The sequence below is a fragment of the Streptopelia decaocto genome (genome assembly GCF_964273445.1).
Source record: "Streptopelia decaocto genome assembly, chromosome: Z".
NCBI classification, from domain to species: Eukaryota; Metazoa; Chordata; class Aves; order Columbiformes; family Columbidae; genus Streptopelia; species Streptopelia decaocto.
The window spans coordinates 57,690,590-57,709,546 of NC_138657.1; the positions used below are offsets into that span (position 1 = coordinate 57,690,590).

Consider the following 18,957-nt stretch of genomic DNA (forward strand, 5'->3'; position numbering starts at 1 on the left):
CTTGGAGCAGCAGTTAAGCCAAAGCTGGTATAAATCCTGTTGCTCTTGGCATCTCTGGGTACTCGTTTTAGTGGGGTCTGAGATTTCACTACTGACTCTGATCTTGTTTTGCAAGCTTGGAAGGTACTGTTTCTTCCAAATTTAAGATTCCCAAAATATTGGATATCTTTTCCATTTTAGAATTCAACCTCCAGTCTGCATGCTTCTAATGAAAGGCAAATTATCAGTCATTTAGGGTAGCAACAATGTATTTTTTTCCTTTCTCACATAGTTATATTTGTGTAAAACACCTAACAGCATTCAAAAGAATACTACTACTTTGACCTTTCCAATCCAAAATTTAAAATAACAAAATAATAAATTTAACAAAGCAAAAGCTAAAGCTTTCAAAAGATACAAGGTAATATCAAGCCATATAATTAAAATGAGCTCATAGGCAGTGAAAAAAACAGTACACTCACTGAATTAATAACCAGTCCCACAAACGTCTGCATATTTTATGAGCTGCAGATGTGCACTTATACTTTAAACATACCCACATTAAAGTACAACATAGTTTGTCATATACTTGCTGTGTTTTCAGGATGAAACCAGCTTTATTGAAAAAGAGGATTTCTTCTTTAAAAGCAATTACAAAATGCATCTGAGACATCTTTATGCATTTTATGATACTGTATACGCAAAATACCGTTTTAATTCCAATATCTCTGTTTTGAACCAGTTGTGTAACCCATTCAGAAAAACACAACATTGAAATCTGGTTTTACTGTTCATCTAAGTGTTTTTAAAAAGATGACTGCAGAAAAATTTTACTCCAATATGTGTAAAAGCATGGCATGATCTTTAGATGTCGTTGAGATTAGCAAAAGTCAAGAAACTGCTTCAGACACAGTTTAATTCTTCGAAGACTGTTTTAACTTTGAACAGAGTTCTCAAAATAGTGCCCAAATGCACAGTACTTGTTGAACAAATTCTGATTTATTGAAAGTAAACATTTACATTGGCTAGAATGTTATAACTGTTACAAAGCTGGATAAAAGAGGCTTAAATAGCAATAGAAAGCAAGTGCAGTAAAAAGTGAATAGAGAAAATATTTGGCCTTAGTGATCTTCTGGCAGTATTTACATTATGTACATTTTGTCAAATATTTGTAGTAACTCTAAGGCACCATAGGCTAAATAGCAGGCTGCAGTACTATTTTGTGCACAGAATTTAATAAATTTATTCAGAGAAACAAAGGCAGAGTTAAAAGAAACATAGGCATATTTTATGTTTACATAAAGGAGTGGCTGCTTCTTAAGATTCAAAGATACAATACATACTGGGTAAATTCAAAAATTATTTTTAGTACATTAAATTATACTGAATGAGTCTGTATAAGGACTATTTTTACTGACTTGCTGGTACATGTTTAATGTAATCTATTTTTCAGCAGGTTTTTCGCAGGCTAGATATGTTCAGCTAAAAACTACTTGAATTTATTTTTTTTCTTACAAAAGTCTTATACCTAGTATGCATACAAAATCCCAATGCAAAGTGTAGTGGGTAGTAATTAACATCGTAGCTGTTCTGCGGCAGACTCAAACTTAGCAGAAGCAACACAATCAAAATGCTACAAAACAGCAGCTCAAGGTATTTTATAGTCCCCGTTGGTGTTGGTGGCCGGCAGGCAGGGTACAGAACTGCCACCCAGGAACAGACAGAGGAGTTCTGTGCTTTTGGATCTGGCGTTTCCAACCCCAAATCCGGGAATTCAAACTATTGGCGACATCCTTGTGCATTTTATAGGACACCGTGCACACAGAACACCACTGTGCTTGGAGTAAATCTTCCCTTTTTTTTTATTTATCCCCTTATGAATTACAAATCCCCCTCCACTCCTGAGCATTTTACAGAATAAATTTAATTATTGTCACAGCCCTGGCTGACTAGACTCAAGATCCTTTCTGAACAGCCTTCAGCCCTGCACGTATTTTACTGCTCTGCAAACAAAAGACCTTGCTCAGTTTAGTCAACAGGCTCATCTTTCACCTTGAGGTAGTGTCTGTAACAAAATTGAGCAGGACACCCAATTAACGCCTTGGTGTTTGCAAATAAAGCGCTGCAGGCTCCTGCGTGCCCCAAGGGACAAGTGGCTGTGTGGCCAATGCCAGCTGGGCCCTGCAGCACTGCCACCATGCTGACCACAGCACTGCCACCACGCTGCCCACAGCACTGGCAGGTAGTAGAGATGCCACCCGGTGCTTGCAGGAGCCTTGCAAAGCTCAGCTCCCTCTGCCGGGGCCCTCACAGCCTGTTCTGCCCCGCGCCCCGCTCCCCCGTGGCTGCTGTCCTGCCATCACAAAGCCCAGGAGAAGCCGAGACCCGACTGGGGCTACAGATCAGGCGACATGCAGGAGTCTGCACACTGACCCTGTGGCAACACGCCCTCGCCTCAGCAGCTCCTAAAAAGACTTACCATGAGAGTGAGGAGTGACTACTACAAAAAACACCAATGTTTATTCAAAAGCCTGATCCTCAGCACCTCCAGTGGCTGCTGGGCACAGTGCAGGATCAGGCCCCAAAGCTCTCTGTTGTGAAAATGCTAAGATTACAGAGCGCTTTTGCTCCCAAAGCACAACCTTCCTGTCAGCAATGGCTCATAGTCTTTGTACCTGACTTACATTTTCCAGAGCCAAGAAATCCATCTAAATTAATACAATGCTTAAGTAACTAGATACTGTTTTTATATTTGTTCAGGTTTTTTTAAGCGTTTCCTTTTAAACCATGAATCTCCACATTCAGTTGTCTCTCTTTCTTGTGTGTGTGTTTTGGTTTTTTTCACTTTGTACTTGTCTATGTTGAAAGTACGCTAATTATTTCCATGGTAGGTAGTGGTTTAGAAGCAAAGTATGATCTAAGCACGAAGTCTTCATTTGGAGTGATCTTATATTTGTATTAACGAAAGCATAATCTTAGCATTATTCATCAGAAGCATTTCTTAGTACCAACAGCTATAATATTAAAATTATACAGCATCCATAACAGTTTTTCAAGGGCTTTAGAGAAAAATACAAGCATAAACAATTCCAGTGTCATCAACTAGTTCCTGTAAAATATTAAGCACAATATTATACAAACTGGTCATTTTATGATAAGTAATACGGAGTCAAAGGCTCAGGTGATCAAAACAGTGTAGCACTGCTGAAGAAAATACAGCTATGCTGATTCATATAACAGGAGAAGATAAATTGCTTAACCCTTTGAATGTTAAATATCTGCCTGAATCTCAAATATCTTTTAGGATTCTTTTCTTAATGGTTAAAATATTCAGAAGTATAAATATGGCAATTCATAATTAGGGTGCAACACTACAGTAAATATAATTTTTCTGTCATACCTTCCCTGTTTGAGGGCTTGTAACTTGTTGTGGGATGTAGGAAAAAGTTAGAAAGTTCTTTCACATTAATTCCCTCTGTTGCTCTGTGCTGGAGATGGTCACAGATCAATAGCTATGGCTTTATTGAGATTTCTACCAGGTGAGATAGTAGAGCCTGGGGCTCTATTTTCTGTCATTAAAAGCTATATGTGAAAAGCCTACATCTTTACAATGGGAGTTACAAAGACTGGTCTATCAACAATACATGTGCATGATAACAGAGGAAGGCAAATGCAAGGGCTTTATGGAAAACATAAGGCCTTTGCTCAGATGACCCTGGCTTTTTATTTTTCATCCCCTGGAATTCATGTAAATGTGGGCATTTGGAAGAATTTGGCAATATGCAACTTCCATCCTTGGACAAAACCATGAAGGAAAAATCCTTCAAAGAAAATCTCATCCTTTGGCTTTTTCATTTCAGTTAATGGTGATAAAGTCTTTGTTCCAGCTTTGAAGTTTGCTATAGAAGGGCTATTTATTTTTGAGTAACAGACCTTAACCTCCCTCTTTCCCCTCACCTTTTAAAAACTACAAGTACTAACACTTTGTTAAATGATTTGAAGACTAACGTTCACCTAAAGATAACGTAACACCTTAGAAGAACTTTCTCATTAATATTTTGGCTAAAGAAAACAGTGACAGTAGCAAGTAAAGTGACAGTGTAGCAAGTAAATTTTAGTTTAATCCATTTGCATTTAATCCAGTGCAGCTTCGTTCTCCCAGTCCCTTTTCCTCCTCTACACTGTGTGGGAGCTGAGCTGCTAACATTAGGTGTCTCCTTCTTTTTTTTTTTTTTTTTTTTTTTAATTTTGAAATTTATTTTCTTACCAGCAACCCCCTCATTCCTTCAGAGCTTTCTCCCTGAAGACTTTTTCCCTCTCCCACTTTGTAATGTCTGCACTCACCACATTCTGCCTTGTACTCTTGGCTACCCCCCTTCTCCCTCATGCCTAAGCCACTCGCCTCAGTGGGTAATGCCCTGAAGTGGGCACCTTACAACAGCAAGGCCTCCATATACCTTAGAGCCTTGGTTTCCTCCGCACTGTCCCTTCCTCCTGCTCATCTATTTAAAATAAACCTCTGAGCAGTCTTAGAATTTGGTAGAGATGTATTTTCCCTCCTCTTTCCAGTGGTTGTACTTACGACAGCATCGTGTATGGCCAGTATCATGACCCACCATGTAAACCAAGGCTGTCACTGCCATAGCTACATTCCAAGTTTCTTCCTTCAAGGAGTTCACTTGTGACACTGCTACAGCGTGGTGGGATGGGGAAGATGATTGCTTACTTGGCTTCTCCAGTTCACTCATGGTCACCTTTATTTTCTCCTAGTTTTTTGAGGGGGCTTCCCAGGGTGGTGGACTATCAGCCGAGCAAGTCAACGTAGGATATCTTTGTGGACTTGCTTCCTAGTTTCTTTTTGTTCTGCAAAACAAAGTGATTCAGACACATACAGCATGGTAAATTATGGAGATGGTTATTCTGGGCTTTCAGCTCAGCTTCTGAATTATGCTGATCTTGTGCAGTTACACAACCTAAGGCAGACCTTACACAGACAGATAAATTTCAGGAATCCTCTTTGTTTCAAGAAGTTAACCTGTGCCCCAACTCAAAACATAACAATTAGAGTAGTGATTCTCAAGTTAGGAATCCACAAAATCGTGGTGAAAGTCAAAAGAAATCCAATAGCAAAACGGGGATTTGAAAACCAGATTTGCTTTACAAATCTGGGTGTGAACCCAGAAAAACTGAAGTCCCCAGTAAAGAAGTCTGGAATGCTTAAATACATCTCCAAGTATGAGCTCCTACGCCAAATAACACTATTTTACTTGAAGGGTACTTCAACCGCAGCAAGTAATAAGGGAGTGTAGCTTGAACTAGAAAGAAGGAATCATCCATTACAGCACATGTAATGCAAGTTCTGTTTAAAAGAAACAAACACGCCTGTGCCCTGTTGTGCTGTCATTTGGCTTTTCAGTATCTTTAGTATGAAAATAACATAATAGGGGATTCAGTTCTGAGGTGGACTATAATAGTTGCACAGATTGGTCCATTGAACTGCTCTCCATATTCAAGGGTGTGGCTGATGCTTCAGGATAGCTACCACGAGGGCTGCCAAGGGCACTCATCAGGCTTTATGCCTTGGAGACTGGGTCCCTCCCTACCTAGGGTTGCTATCATGCCCGCTTGGAAAAAACAGTTGCTAATTTAAAGGACAGATTTTAATTGGCTTGTTTTCCCCTAGGAATAAATTAATAAAAATATTTCACCAAGAGAAAAGCAGTAAAATTTTGCATTTGTATTTTCTGATGTACCAATAATCAACTCAATAATGTAAAAGCCTTAATTCAGCACATACTTTTAAATATGTGGCTAAATTTAAGCACAGAGCCGTTTCACAGAAATTAAGATGAAAACATTAAAGAACATTGTTGATCTAAAGAAACTATAAAATCTAGTATATAAAAAAAAAATTTGTAAAAAGGAAGTTAGCAGCTTCAGGATTTCCAGATGTTTGCTAGGCTTCTGTAATTAAAAAAATGCAGTTGAGCTGCTTAATGGATAAGGTAGTGTTTCCAGAGAAGATAAAGAAAACTGGACATATACCATCACATTAGTTACTTTTTGCTTTCTCTCACTCATTAAATAAAAATAAATGGTTGCTTTAACCTTTGACTCTAAATCCTAGCTGCATTTGTGTAAAATAAAATGAATCAAAGATAGCTGCAGGTAAGCAACCTCTTTAATTTGACATTTTCCAGACAACCTTTTATTGTGATAAATACGAGAATATTTTACTGATTGCAAAGTATCCTGCATAATACAGGTGCTTTGCCATAAAATCTTCCCCCTCACTTATAATTCAGTCATTCTAAATTTAAAATACCAATATACAGTACTAAAACCTCCAACTGAAATTTAATATAAAAATATCGGCACAAAACTCCTTTTTAAAATCTGTTTATTGTGAGCAACCCAAATGCCTGTTTAATTATTATTAGGTGTAGTATATTAATAGCCTTTGCACCCCTACAGTTGCTAATTCATACCATCTCAGGTATTTTGATGAGATAAGAAACACTAAGTAAGAAAACATTAAGTATTCAAAGGGTTAATTTGCTTAGAATAATAATAAATTAGTTTTTTGCATCTTCTTCAGTTCAAAATCCAGCTTTGAGACTGAGGAAGGCTTCCATATCACATTTATTTAAGAGTGGTCCTTTTAACCAGTAGCGGTTTGATTGCCAATGACTCGAAGAATCTCTTTATGAATGCTTGGTTCCTGTGTATTTATGCTTGTATCACCCACTTGACCATCTTCATAACTAAAAAAAAAGGTATAGAAAATAAAGTCAAATTAGTGTTTTATTGATCTACATAAAAACATCCAAAACTCTGCTTCATTTGATAATCAAGAGTGCTTATTCTATGTGTTAACGTGTCATAGGTGAGAGGGAAAATGTTTACGTCATAGGCAGGAAGTCTTTAATGAATTCCTCAGCTTTAACGTATAAAGCCAAATAGAAATTATATTTTACGATACATGGATAGACTACTGCATGATGAGGTAATGCTATAGAGTGTGAAAAATTACTATCTCTCCATTCATTTATTCTAAACGAAAACATCTACTAAACCTTTGTAATTAGCTTATTCATACATTTCCTAACAAAAGTACAGAGACAGATAAAAAATGAAGCAATACTTTAAAGAATTAGTAAGAAACATCTTCTACCTACTTCAGTTACAACTGTTGGAGTGCACATGGGCAAAAAGGTCTATGACGAACAGAAATTGAATGTTAAAAGAAACTTTGTACTCACACAAAGAAAAATCTTGTACACACGTGATCCGTGTTGGGAACTACCCATATCTCTCCATGTTTGTGCAGATCGGATGAAGTTATCACTATCAAGGAAAAAATAAATTTCACAGTGATGAAAACATGCCCCAAAAATACTCCTTTAAAAGATTTGCTTTTTTTATACACTTTAAATAGCCTTCTGGGAACGTGAAGTTTTCTACTGCATGTCTGTGGTGTGGGGTAGCCTCTGAATTGGCTGCTAGTACAAACAGGGAGATGAACTTGATTCTTGTTTCCAGAATATGTTATATTTTCCAGAAAATACAGATGCTCGGTGTATGGAACACAGCTGCTAACTGCAATGCAAAATTGTATTTATTAAAAACTGATTTTAAATGGTCATAGGGCTGTTATGGAGGACCTGAGTCAACTAGTCAGCCTTTGGAACAAATCTATTTCTGTTTGATGATGGCTGAGCCAAAAATAAGATATTAAAGACAAAGCCTGAAACTGAGATATGACAAATTTGGTATTTGCACTACTACAAAATATTTTAAAAAATTAAGCCTAGCAATTACAACTTGAGGGGATCACAAAGCTTGCCAAAACTTGCTCATTGTTTAGAAAACAGCAATGTATTTGATGATAGGTTGTTTAGTAACAGAATGAGGACAACACAGGAAAGAAATCTTTTTATTGCTAGGTAGAAGCTACACCATCAATCTGTATTTGAAAATATTTCTACAAATGGATTTGAACAGCATCCTTCTGGACAAGTTGTCCAACTGTGAGATGAGCAGGTTCATGGTGCGCTGGGTAAAGAACTGGCTGAAGGGCAGAGTTCGAAGGGTTGTAGTGAAATGTGGCTACATCTGCTAGTGACTGGTCACCACAGGTGTTCCTCAGGGCTCTATTCTAGGGCCAGTGCTGTTCCACATACTTATAAATGATCTGGACGCAGGAGTTGAATGCACCATTTGCAAGTTTGCTGATGATACCAGCTTGGGAGGTGTTGTTGACTCTCTTGAGGGACAAGATGCCTTGCAGTGGGATCTCAGTAGATGAGAGCACTGGGAAGTAATGAAATTTAACAAGTCCAAACGCCAGATTCTGCACCCAGGACAGAGTAACGCCGAGCACAAGTAGAGCTTGGGAGATGAGTGGCTGGAAAGCAGCCCTGCAGAAAGGGATCTGGGAGTGTTGGTCAACAGCAGCTCAACATGAGCAGCAGTGTCTGCCCTGGCAGCCAAGAGGGCAAAGTGCATGCTGGGGTTCATCAAACATGGTATGATCAGCTGGTCAGGAGAGGCAATTGTCCTACTGGATTCAGTGTTGGTGAAGCCTCACCTTGAGCACTGTGAGCAGCCCTGGGCCCCACAACTGAAGTAAGATGTGAAGGTTCTTGAATGCGACCAGAGGAGGGCAACAAAGCTGGTGAAAAGGTTGAAGGAATGTCCTGTGAGGAGCAGCTGAGGACTTTGGGCTTGTCTCGTTTGGAGAAATGGAGGCTGAGGGGCGACCTCATTGCTCTACAGCTTCCTGAAGAGGGGAGGTGGAGAGGGGGGTTCTGAGATAATTTTCCAGCTATACAGTGACGGGACACATGGGACTGGTTCAAAACTGCACCAGGGGAAGTTTAAATTGGACATTAGGAGGCATTTATTCACCAAGACGGTGGTCAAATACTGGAAGAGGCTTCTTGGAGAGGTGCCTGATGTCCCAAGCCTGTCAGTGTTTAAGAGGCACTTGGAATATGCCCTTAATAATATGCTTCAACCTTTGATCAGCCCAGAACTGGTCAGGCAGTTGGACTAAATGACCATTGTAGGTCCCTTTCAACTGTAACAGTTGATTCTATTCTAGTCTAGTGTAGTCTAATCTAGTCTAACACTACTATGAATAAATACATATTCAATTTTTATACTATTTCTTCCATCAAATGTTATTCTTAACAAATATTTATATTTTGTAATTAATTTTATTCAAAATCTATACTGAACACCTTCCCTTAACATTCCTTTTCACAGAAAAATGAAGTGTATATGAATGATCTAAAATACATTTTATCAAATATTCAAAATTCACCCTTATAACATAAATAATCCATAAATAAATGTAAAGAAAGAATGATATGAATGAAAAAGTCCTGGTGAAAGATGAAATTTTTATTTGGAAAATTTGGACATTAAAGGCCAAGCAAACTATAGTAAACTTTAGATTAATTTCATATCTTCTGAAAGTTTTAGAACTAAACTTATGTATTGCATTTTCATGTTGACTGACATCTTCTTAATAATATTAAATATTTCACATCAATATTTGATAAAATATATATATAAAAAAGTAGCATATATAGCTTCAAGCTTCAGTCTTGAAATAACGTATTTCCCACTGTCTGGCTTAATTTTTACTTTTAAAAATAAACAAATACTCCAAATGAAGGGCAAACTACGTTTAATACAATTTCTTTTATTTTGGCCAATGAGGCTAATTACCAATTACTGGTACAATTCTTACTCAAATTTCATAATTCTTTGTTCTCAAACCTGCTGAGGTTTCATTAGTTATTAAAAGAACACTCAAGTCTTTCAAGAATGACTGTACTCACGCGCCCTGGATTTAACTTCACAGAAATTCTGAAGCAGTCAAGATAGAACAGACTGGTTACAATATGAATAGTGAAAAATTATTTGGAAATTCAATAGGAAAGCTATTTTTTTCTGACTTTTAGGCGTCTAATGCATTTGTCAAGAGCTAGAAAGTGGGAAGTTAGTGTTTCAAATAAAGAATCATAGAATCACAAAATCATTTCAGGTGGAAGAGACCCTCAGGATCATCAGGTCCAACCATAACCTAACCTAACTCTAGCACTAAACCAGGTCCCTAAGACCCTCACCTAAATGCCTTTTGAACACCTCCAGGGATGGTGACTCCACCACTTCCCTGGGCAGCCTGTTCCAATGCCCGACAACCTTTTCTGTGAAGAAATTTTTCCCATCATCCAATCTAAACCTCCCCTGGCACAATGTGAGGCCATTTCCTCTTGTCGTATCACTTGCTACTCAGGGGTAGAGAGCAGCACCCTCCATGCTACAACCTCCTTTCAGGTAGTTGTAGACAGTGATAAGGTCTCCCCTCAGCCTCCTTTTCTCCAGGCTAAACAGCCCCAGTTCCCTCAGCTGCTCCTCATCAGACTGGTGCTCCAGGCCCCTCAGCAGCTTCGTCACCTCCTCTGCACTCTCTCCAGCACCTCAATGTCTTTCTTATAATGAGGGGCCCAAAACTGAACACAGGATTCAAGGTGGGGCCTCACCAGTACTGAGTACAGTGGCACAATCACTTCTCTAGTCCTGCTGGCCACACTATTCCTGATACAAGCCAGGATGCTGTTGGCCTTTTTGGGCACATGGGCACACTGCTGGTTCATCTTTAGCTGCTGTCAATCAACACCCCCAGATCCCTCTCTGCCAGGCAGCTTTCCAGCCACTCTTCCTTGAGCCTGTAGCCCTGCATGGGGTTGTTGTGACCTAAGTGTAGGACCCAGCACTTGGCCTTGTTAAACCTCATACAATTGGCCTCAGCCCAACGATCCAGCTGCTCCAGATCCCTCTGTATGGCCTTCCTACCCTCCAGCAGATCAATGCTCCCAAAGGCCATGACTTGGGTTATCCTGATGGCTTAGGAATATGAACACATTTGAAACACAGGCCAGATAATCAGTCGCTATGTGCATATGGTTCTTTCATTAAAAATCTGCATGTGTTACAGATTTTGTTTGAAGAGGGAAATGTTCTGTACTGGAAGATAAAGCCAGCTACTAAGCAAGTATTTGCACACCTACTAGTAGTCTCTTACCTAAAAACAACCAACACTGGAACTAAAGGTCTCGCTGATTTGCATCCAGTAACACTGTGTCCATGACTAAAACAATTTTTCAAGGGCATTCAGCTTACCTTCACATAAGGCTATGCATTTTAAGTTACGGCTTTGCAAAAATTGTGACTGTTGTCCTTTCTTCTGTGACTGAGATGTAAAAACATGAGAAAACTGGATTAGTGCAGTAATACAAACTGAGTGAAAAAGTAACAGAGAGGGCTTCTATTTTCAGTGGTTTATTAATGAACAAAGAGGCAGTGTTTCTAAATTGCTTCTATTATATTTCTAAATGAAAAATAATTTCTAAAAACATTATACTATTTGTTTGGTTCATTGCAAGACAGATTTGAACACCTTTATCTAGAACGAAAAGTTCCTAACTATTATAGAATTAATAATATTATTAGAAACATCAGAATGTTACTGATAAACAAATTGATAGCAGAAAAAAAAAAATTCATTTCATCACCAATTCTTTGACCACTACCCTAATATTTTATTGGCTGTCCCATTTCTGAGGGCTTCTGCTGTTACATACCAACCTCTTTCCAAAGCCAGATTATTCTGTAATTTCTAAGTGTTAATTATGGAGACAGGTATTAGATTTATTTCTCAAAATTTAGCCCTACAAACGAATGCTATGAGTTCACTTTAGATAAAGAATAATTGTAATGGTTTAATATATAAAAATCACAAAAAAGAAAAACCTGACTTGCTATAAATGAAGTGCTACTCATTTTCCAGCAATAACTGCTCTCAATTCCTTTTGCATCGTTCTTCTGCAAGTCTAAAACTCAGAAAGCAAAGGCCTGCTAAGGGTCATAATGCAATCTATATTTCATTTTCATACTCTTTTCAAATTATTCTGCTTGCAAAAGAAAGGCACAAGACCCGCACTATACTCCACAAATTGTTAGTAAAACTAGTTGGGCTGTATTTGATGTTTGAAGTCTCTGAAGTTGTTGATTTCTTTAATAAAATAAAACTGTTAGCTTTCACAAAAGGTATATTACCTCCTTTTCAGCTATTAAGTTCCCAAGTATAAAATCATAGATCTTCCTAGAGATGGCTGATGTACTGTACCTGTGATGCATTACTGCCCTTACTGCCTGAAGCTGGTTCATCTTTAGCTGACACCTTCTGCTGCTTCTTGTTCATCCCTAGGAATATTAAAGCCATGTAAGACTCCCTGGCACATAAATATTATAAAAAAAGTTAATTGTGGAGAATGAAACAGGTAACACAATGGGAATCACAGTCCTTTGCACGGCACCCAAAAAGCTAGTTAACTTTGTCACAGAATATATCAATTTAATCCTGCAAATTACCAGTACATCCACAGGTACTGCAAAGACCTTAGGAAAGTCAAGTTAGAATCAAGTAGCTGCAACAACAGAAAAATATGAGCTTAAATGTCACTGAATTCAGCTCAGGAATGCTCCTAGGTGGTTACTTAACAGAGTTGCATGTCAATACGTCTTGAGTCAAACTGATACTGTTCAGGCTGAAGCAACAGTCTGATTTACTGTGGGTGGGAATTGTAAAATAAATAATTTCATATACTAACCTTTAACACTTTATTTAGACTTATTGAAAGTAATTAATTAATTGTTAGGAGTAGTTACTTTGCTTAAAGTTTCAAAGTCTGCCTTGGTCTAATTAATTTATCTACATGTGAAAGTATTAAGTTGTCAGCCACATTGGATCCAATTTCCATCTCAGAAATCCAAACACATACATTTGTGCCCTAGATCTCTTTTATCATGTTGGTTTATATAAAACTCCTATATTGCATGCTACTACAGGCTTCCTTGCCTTTCCAGTACCCCATTTTCTTGGCAGTTTGCAGACAGACTGAATTATGGGGAAGTTTAACTCTTTGAAGGAACAGGGAGTCTATCACTCCTCTGTGCTTTTTATTGACATCAAGTGTTATATACTGCACAGGTCTTCTTTCTGGAGGAGACTGGATGGAAGGGACCAAGAAAGGTAGAGAGATGAGAAAAAACACATTGAAACTGACAAAGCAGTGCTGTCCAAATAGAAGGGCAATTTGTTAGATAATGAAACTGCACCCTGCATTTTTATTGAGTCCTAATAAGCTTCCATACTTGAATAATCTCTGAAAAACTAGAAGTGCCTTTAAAGATGGTTGATATTGAAATTTAAAAAATAGTAGCAAAAAATGCTGAGCTCTTAAAATGAATTTTGCCATTACCTAAAAATACTAGAAAATCAGAAATCACAAATAAAACTCTCAGAAATATCTACTTGTACACAAACACACTTTCAACTACACCAGCACTTTCATATGCGAGAAAATTGCAAATACAACATACCTAAAAGTCACCATATTTTACCTTGTTTCTATTATGCCTCTGTTTATGATTTAATTCTTACAAGAAAAACTCTGCGTGAGTCAATTTTGGATTTACTAGTGGGACAAATCATGTTCTCTCCTTTTCTCATGCTAAAATAAACACACTGTCCTGTACACTCTATGTAATCCTGACATGTTGATACTGGGGAATAATCTTAAATATACACAGTTGAACATGTCTACTGATGAGCTTTTGTCAGATCAGGTTGTAAAAGCCCATGAATGTGTAGATAGTGCTAAGACGGACTTAGGCAGGTAATGACAAAAAATCACAAAGCTGGATTTCTGCTGCATAGTCAAGACATGCTCCATTACACACAGCATCCAGTATTAGCTACTATTAGTTTCAAGTACAGTTTCAAGATACTCAGCACCCTGGAAAATGATAACTGGTATTTAATAAGGGAATTTAGATTTTATCTTTTTGAATAACTAAATCTTGGTCAACAAAAATAAAATTTAATAAAGTGTTGTAAACAGTGAAGCTGATAAGAAAAGTAGTAGACTAAGACCAAGATACCCCCCTATATTTCTCCAGCTTTAGAGTGATTTATAAATATCACCTGAGTAACCAAATGATATGCTTGACAATGGACTAAGGTAGATGCCACTTCCAAACATTGCACCATGGAGCTGAAAAAGAGAAGAGTGATTGTTTAAGATTAATTTGATTATCTAGACAAAATAATACTAATGCTAATGGGTCACAATGTAGATAAGCACGGGCCCCACTGCCCTAACTTATTGCCTGGTAATAAATGGTGTTCAAAGAAGTCTTTAAAAAAATTAAGCCGCTAATATACAACTAAAATACTGGACTTTCTGGAAACAGGCCCAAACATAATTTTACATCAGATTTCTATGTAAAATTGCATTTTCTGTTTTCAAATCTAACATTACTGTAGAGGGTGCTTCTGTACATGGTTGAATACACCTCAGCCTTAACAAGGCTGAGCAAGCTCAGCTTTTGTCTCACATGAAAACCTTGGCAGGTAGCACAGCCTAAGCCTACCTCTGTGGATCAAAAGCAGCAGTCGCTGCTTTTGTCTTCTTTAATGTAAGAAATGAAGAAATGGTGATGACACTGGTCATATGCTATAGAAAAACTTAGTCACTAGTTTGGCTTGAGTACTGGAGCAATGGGTTCAATCAAGCTTTTGTCTGAGCCAATTCAGGCATGTTTATCCTATCACTGCAGGACTGCACTTTAGCCACAGATCTACCAGTTGCCTGAAAATAACAGAGGAAAGGGAAGACGCTTATTCACCATCGCTGTTCCATGTCATGAAGCTTGGGCTAAGCAACAGAAGTGAGGACTTTATATTAGCCCTGCAGTCATTTTCTTGTCTGGGAAGAGGGATGTATCTGTTTCATTTCTTCACCAGGGACTGACTGCATTATGTAGAAAAGCCATTAGAGAAAAAACACCAAGTGTATTGGAACACAAATGAGCACCCAGGGTACCACCCACCCAAGCTGACGTTATGACCACTGTGCTTCAGAGTCATGTTCACCCTTATTTCTTTCCTCTGATCCAATGATGTTTACATTGTCTCTGCAATTGGCCAGAACTATCACAGGAGCATGCAAACATGCTTTCACTCCTTCAGTGTGGTATAGGATCTTTGGTGAACAGGTATTTTTCCTGACTGGTTGGTAGTAGGGTAAATAGGATGAACTGGGCTCAGTATATGCCCTAGGTGTGTGAGAGATCTAAAATGATGACTTTTACAAAATATGGCTTTACTGCTTCCTCCTGTTCCTAGTATCTCAACCCTCAACAAAAAATAAGCATAAACAAAGAGTATTACGTCGGTGAATTTTGGTGTGTAAATCCTGCTTTCGTGGGGAAGCCTTTTCCAGGGGTACTAATAAAAGTACCCAAACCACTAAGAGGAATAGTAGAGATTTCCACTTCTTTTTTTTCAGTGTCTCCTGTACCCCAATCCTTAGGCAGCACCCTGTGATCCTCCTCCAAGGTATCATGGACTCAGCTGTGGGGAAGAGCTGTCAAAACTCTGATGCTAAAATATTCTGAGTTACAGCTCCCCCATCCCTCTGGTACTGCCTCCTTTGCTCTGCAATAGTGGTCTGATACTTCAGTCTGAGAAAACAAAAGGAAGTTTGCAATAGCTCTCTCCTGGCCAGTACACTCATATTTCCATTCCCAAGGAAACGAGGAGAGAAGATGCTGTAAAGCCAGTTCCTGTAAATCTTGGATCCGACAACATGGTGATAGTTTATGTAGCTCTAAATTTTAATCCTAAAACCTCTTTAGTGCAGTACCGAGCTAAGCCTCCTGGAGGTGCTGTTCTGCAATATAAAATTGAAACACTGATTCCAGCACTGGGATTTTCTAGCCATTTTAGTAGACATATTATTTCATTTTAATTGCATCAGAAAAGTACCTTTTCGATCAAACAAGAGGGTATCTGAAATCATCCCCTTTTTCCACCTATATGACTACAAGCACCACACCCCCTGAAAACTTGTCTAAGACAGTATGTAATCAAGCATTCACAGGTTAGCTGACATCTGTTTAGCTTACCTGCAGCCTCGTATTGGAAGCAACAACTAAGCCGTTCCTCAGGATGGAATGCCAATTTTCAATGTGTGAACCACTGAAAAAATGAAAAAGAAAGTATTAAAATCCACAGCGTAAAATGCAAAATTAAATCGGTAATCCTTTAAAACAAGAAATTGTCAGCTGTAAACCTCAAACGGTAAGAACAAAAAGCAGCATGATCTTTGATTAATGTGAATATATGTACTTACTGAAATGCAAAGGTACTTCCGTAGAGACTTTTAGCAGCTCTGAAATTGGATTCTTTGGCTGGTGGACTGCTGAGAAGTAGGAACTGGTGGGGAGTGTGCATAAACTTTAGTTGCTGTAAAATGTAACAGTCCACAAGTGAGAAGAAGTCAATTAACACAAAAGCATTGCATTTCCATAATAATAGTCCTTAAGATACCATGCTGTTTCACACAATACATGTCTGCATCTACATAACTACATGAACTAAGCTGAAATTAGTCTCATTACCCTAGTTTTAACCTGAAATCAAACAGTAAAAATGTCTTTCAGTTTATGAAACATATGAAAGTTTCTGAAACAGACTGCAGCCTAATATGGCTCTAGAAAAGTAATTAAATTGAACAATTCCATTATGGTATTCTGATCAGAGCTGGCTTTGAATTAAGGTTCAGATTTGAAAGGCTGCAGATTACTATGCCCTTAATCAGAGGATCAGAAGCACACACACTCAGAAGTGATTCTCTAAAATTCAAGAGCTACACCCTTTTTAAGGTGTACTCATATGGGGATCTCCTGGTACACCATTTTTGTGTGCACTGCTTTCTGAACAATTCTGTATCAATACTCTGTATGGTAACAAATAGTGAAGCTATTCTCACCCAATCTCAGATGACCACAAGGGAGGCACTTGTATTTGAGCTACTCACCTCAAATAGGCTTTTTTTCTGAGCATTATTCCTTTCATCTATTTTAGATATTTGCAACATGATTCTGTGAGTCACAACCTGAAACTGCCTGTTTATCTCTCTTGTCTATTCATGGAGTCCATGTGATTAGTCTGAATGTAGACACCTACATTTGGGTAGGAAACACCCACCTAAAATACTAATACGAGTCATGAGAAATGAGAAAATAATAAGGAACCCACAGACACTTACCCTGTTCACTGGTAGCTTCACAATATGTGATCTATTACTAGAAATAACCCTAAAATAAGAAACAATTACATGTATTAGACATGGTAATCAAACAGAACTTTTCTTCTTAAAATAGTGTTATGAATGGCCACCACAAAGCACTCATCTGCAGGCCTTTGAACCTGTTAATACCAGAAGAAAGTAGACCAAATCTTCACTAGAAAATGAGATCAGAGGTTGTACAAATAAGATTGATTCTTTCCAGTGTTTTCAGAGGGCCTGAATGAGGTTCAGAAACAGTCCAGAAACAACTGCATTCCAAATGTCAACCCTGATGTTAATTCTTAGTATGAGCTTATACCATATTACACTGGTGATGTGACTATTCATTAAACTTGGTAGTTTAACAATTATCATCACATGTGAGTCAATTTTGTACCATTGTAGAAGAGGATGTGCAAGTGGGTCTTGTTTATCCATCTGCTTCTTTATTTCCAAGTAAGGTGCCTAGAAAAGAGTAATTATATTCTTTATTTCTAGTTGAAATCGCAAGGTTACATTTTATATGTCACATTGCCCATGATTTCATCTATTAAAACAAATACAAGGGACTCATTATTAGGCTTAAATCACAGTTTTAATGACATTTAGCATTAGAGAGTTATAAATGTGTTTTGACAACAGCAAGAATTAATATAGCAATTATATACCCCAGAGTAAAATAATAAGCATATAATTAGCACGAAAATGAGTATATTGTAGTAAACGTTGGTGATCTCCGGGAGAACAGCAGAAGGCATCGCTTGGATTAAGATACTGGACTAGAATTTCACGAAATTAAGTCTCCCAAAATAGGCCAAAGTAATCTTCTCCATCTTTTTCAATTGTTTCACGGTGTAAACCAGTAAAGTAAAATACTGTAGTAGCTTATAATCCCTTTGAAAACCTTTCTTGATTTCAATCACATTGCAAAGCATCCCTTTAAAACTCTTCAGTTCAAGAATTATATTAACATTTAGAAAAAAAGTAAAATGGTGGTTATTTTTCTTTCTAAAATACATTATTTTAGGCAACAGAAATACCTGATTTTCTAAATGTTTACAAGATATTACATAAAGTAACAAACATGTGAATTTAAATTTAGAATTTATTTTACTCCTCCCTATATACCTTGTTCTTAATTCCAGAATCCTAACATACTTTACAAATACATATATAGTAGATTTATAAACGGTTGTGGGGATACATTTATACAGCAGCTGGAAAAGCAAGGTACATGGTAGAGACTTAAAAACCAGTTATAATAATCGGGGCTGTTTGGGAAAGGAAGTGCAACAATAAACATATTCTGTCTCTCTGTAAATATTGAGAAATCCTGTGGTAGTAACCCCAAGAGACTTGACCTTCCAAATCTTCAACCATACTTAGCTCATTAGGTGTTTTGGTGTAATAGAAATAAAGCTATCATTCAGAACACAGTCACAAAATCAATTTATTTTGCTTTGGAAAAAAAAGATCCAATTTGGCTTTGGTATTTCCAGAAATGCACCAGTTGCTAAATATCTCATTACAATGTCCCATTCTGCTGTTATTATCTCTTACTGAAACTCAAAAAAATCTGAATTCTACTTCATTATTTTTATTTGGCTGCCATTATGGATACTCTAGGTTTGATATTTTTAACACACATTTTAATATGATTGCAGCTCTATAGAAAAGAGATAATACTATAGACTTCTCCACCCATCATAAGCAAATAATATAAATATCTTCCTAGTTCTAGAAATATCAACTTAGTTAAAGATTT

At 37.6% G+C, this 18,957-nt stretch overlaps 1 protein-coding gene across 2 annotated transcripts in view; it reads right to left on the bottom strand.

The window, feature by feature from the left end:
* Window positions 1-6,271: 6,271 nt before the first annotated feature.
* Window positions 6,272-18,957, bottom strand: part of PARP8 (poly(ADP-ribose) polymerase family member 8) — a 122,739-nt gene continuing 110,053 nt past the window's right edge. For both annotated transcript variants that reach the window (XM_082074827.1, XM_082074826.1), the window contains 9 exons: window positions 17,590-17,657; window positions 17,172-17,220; window positions 16,254-16,366; window positions 16,027-16,099; window positions 14,042-14,111; window positions 12,182-12,258; window positions 11,176-11,245; window positions 7,242-7,326; window positions 6,272-6,743 (listed from right to left, as the gene is read on the bottom strand). In XM_082074827.1, the coding sequence (XP_081930953.1) occupies window positions 6,641-6,743; window positions 7,242-7,326; window positions 11,176-11,245; window positions 12,182-12,258; window positions 14,042-14,111; window positions 16,027-16,099; window positions 16,254-16,366; window positions 17,172-17,220; window positions 17,590-17,657 (708 nt within the window). In that variant the 3' untranslated portion in view covers window positions 6,272-6,640. The remainder of the gene's footprint in view (window positions 6,744-7,241; window positions 7,327-11,175; window positions 11,246-12,181; window positions 12,259-14,041; window positions 14,112-16,026; window positions 16,100-16,253; window positions 16,367-17,171; window positions 17,221-17,589; window positions 17,658-18,957) is intronic.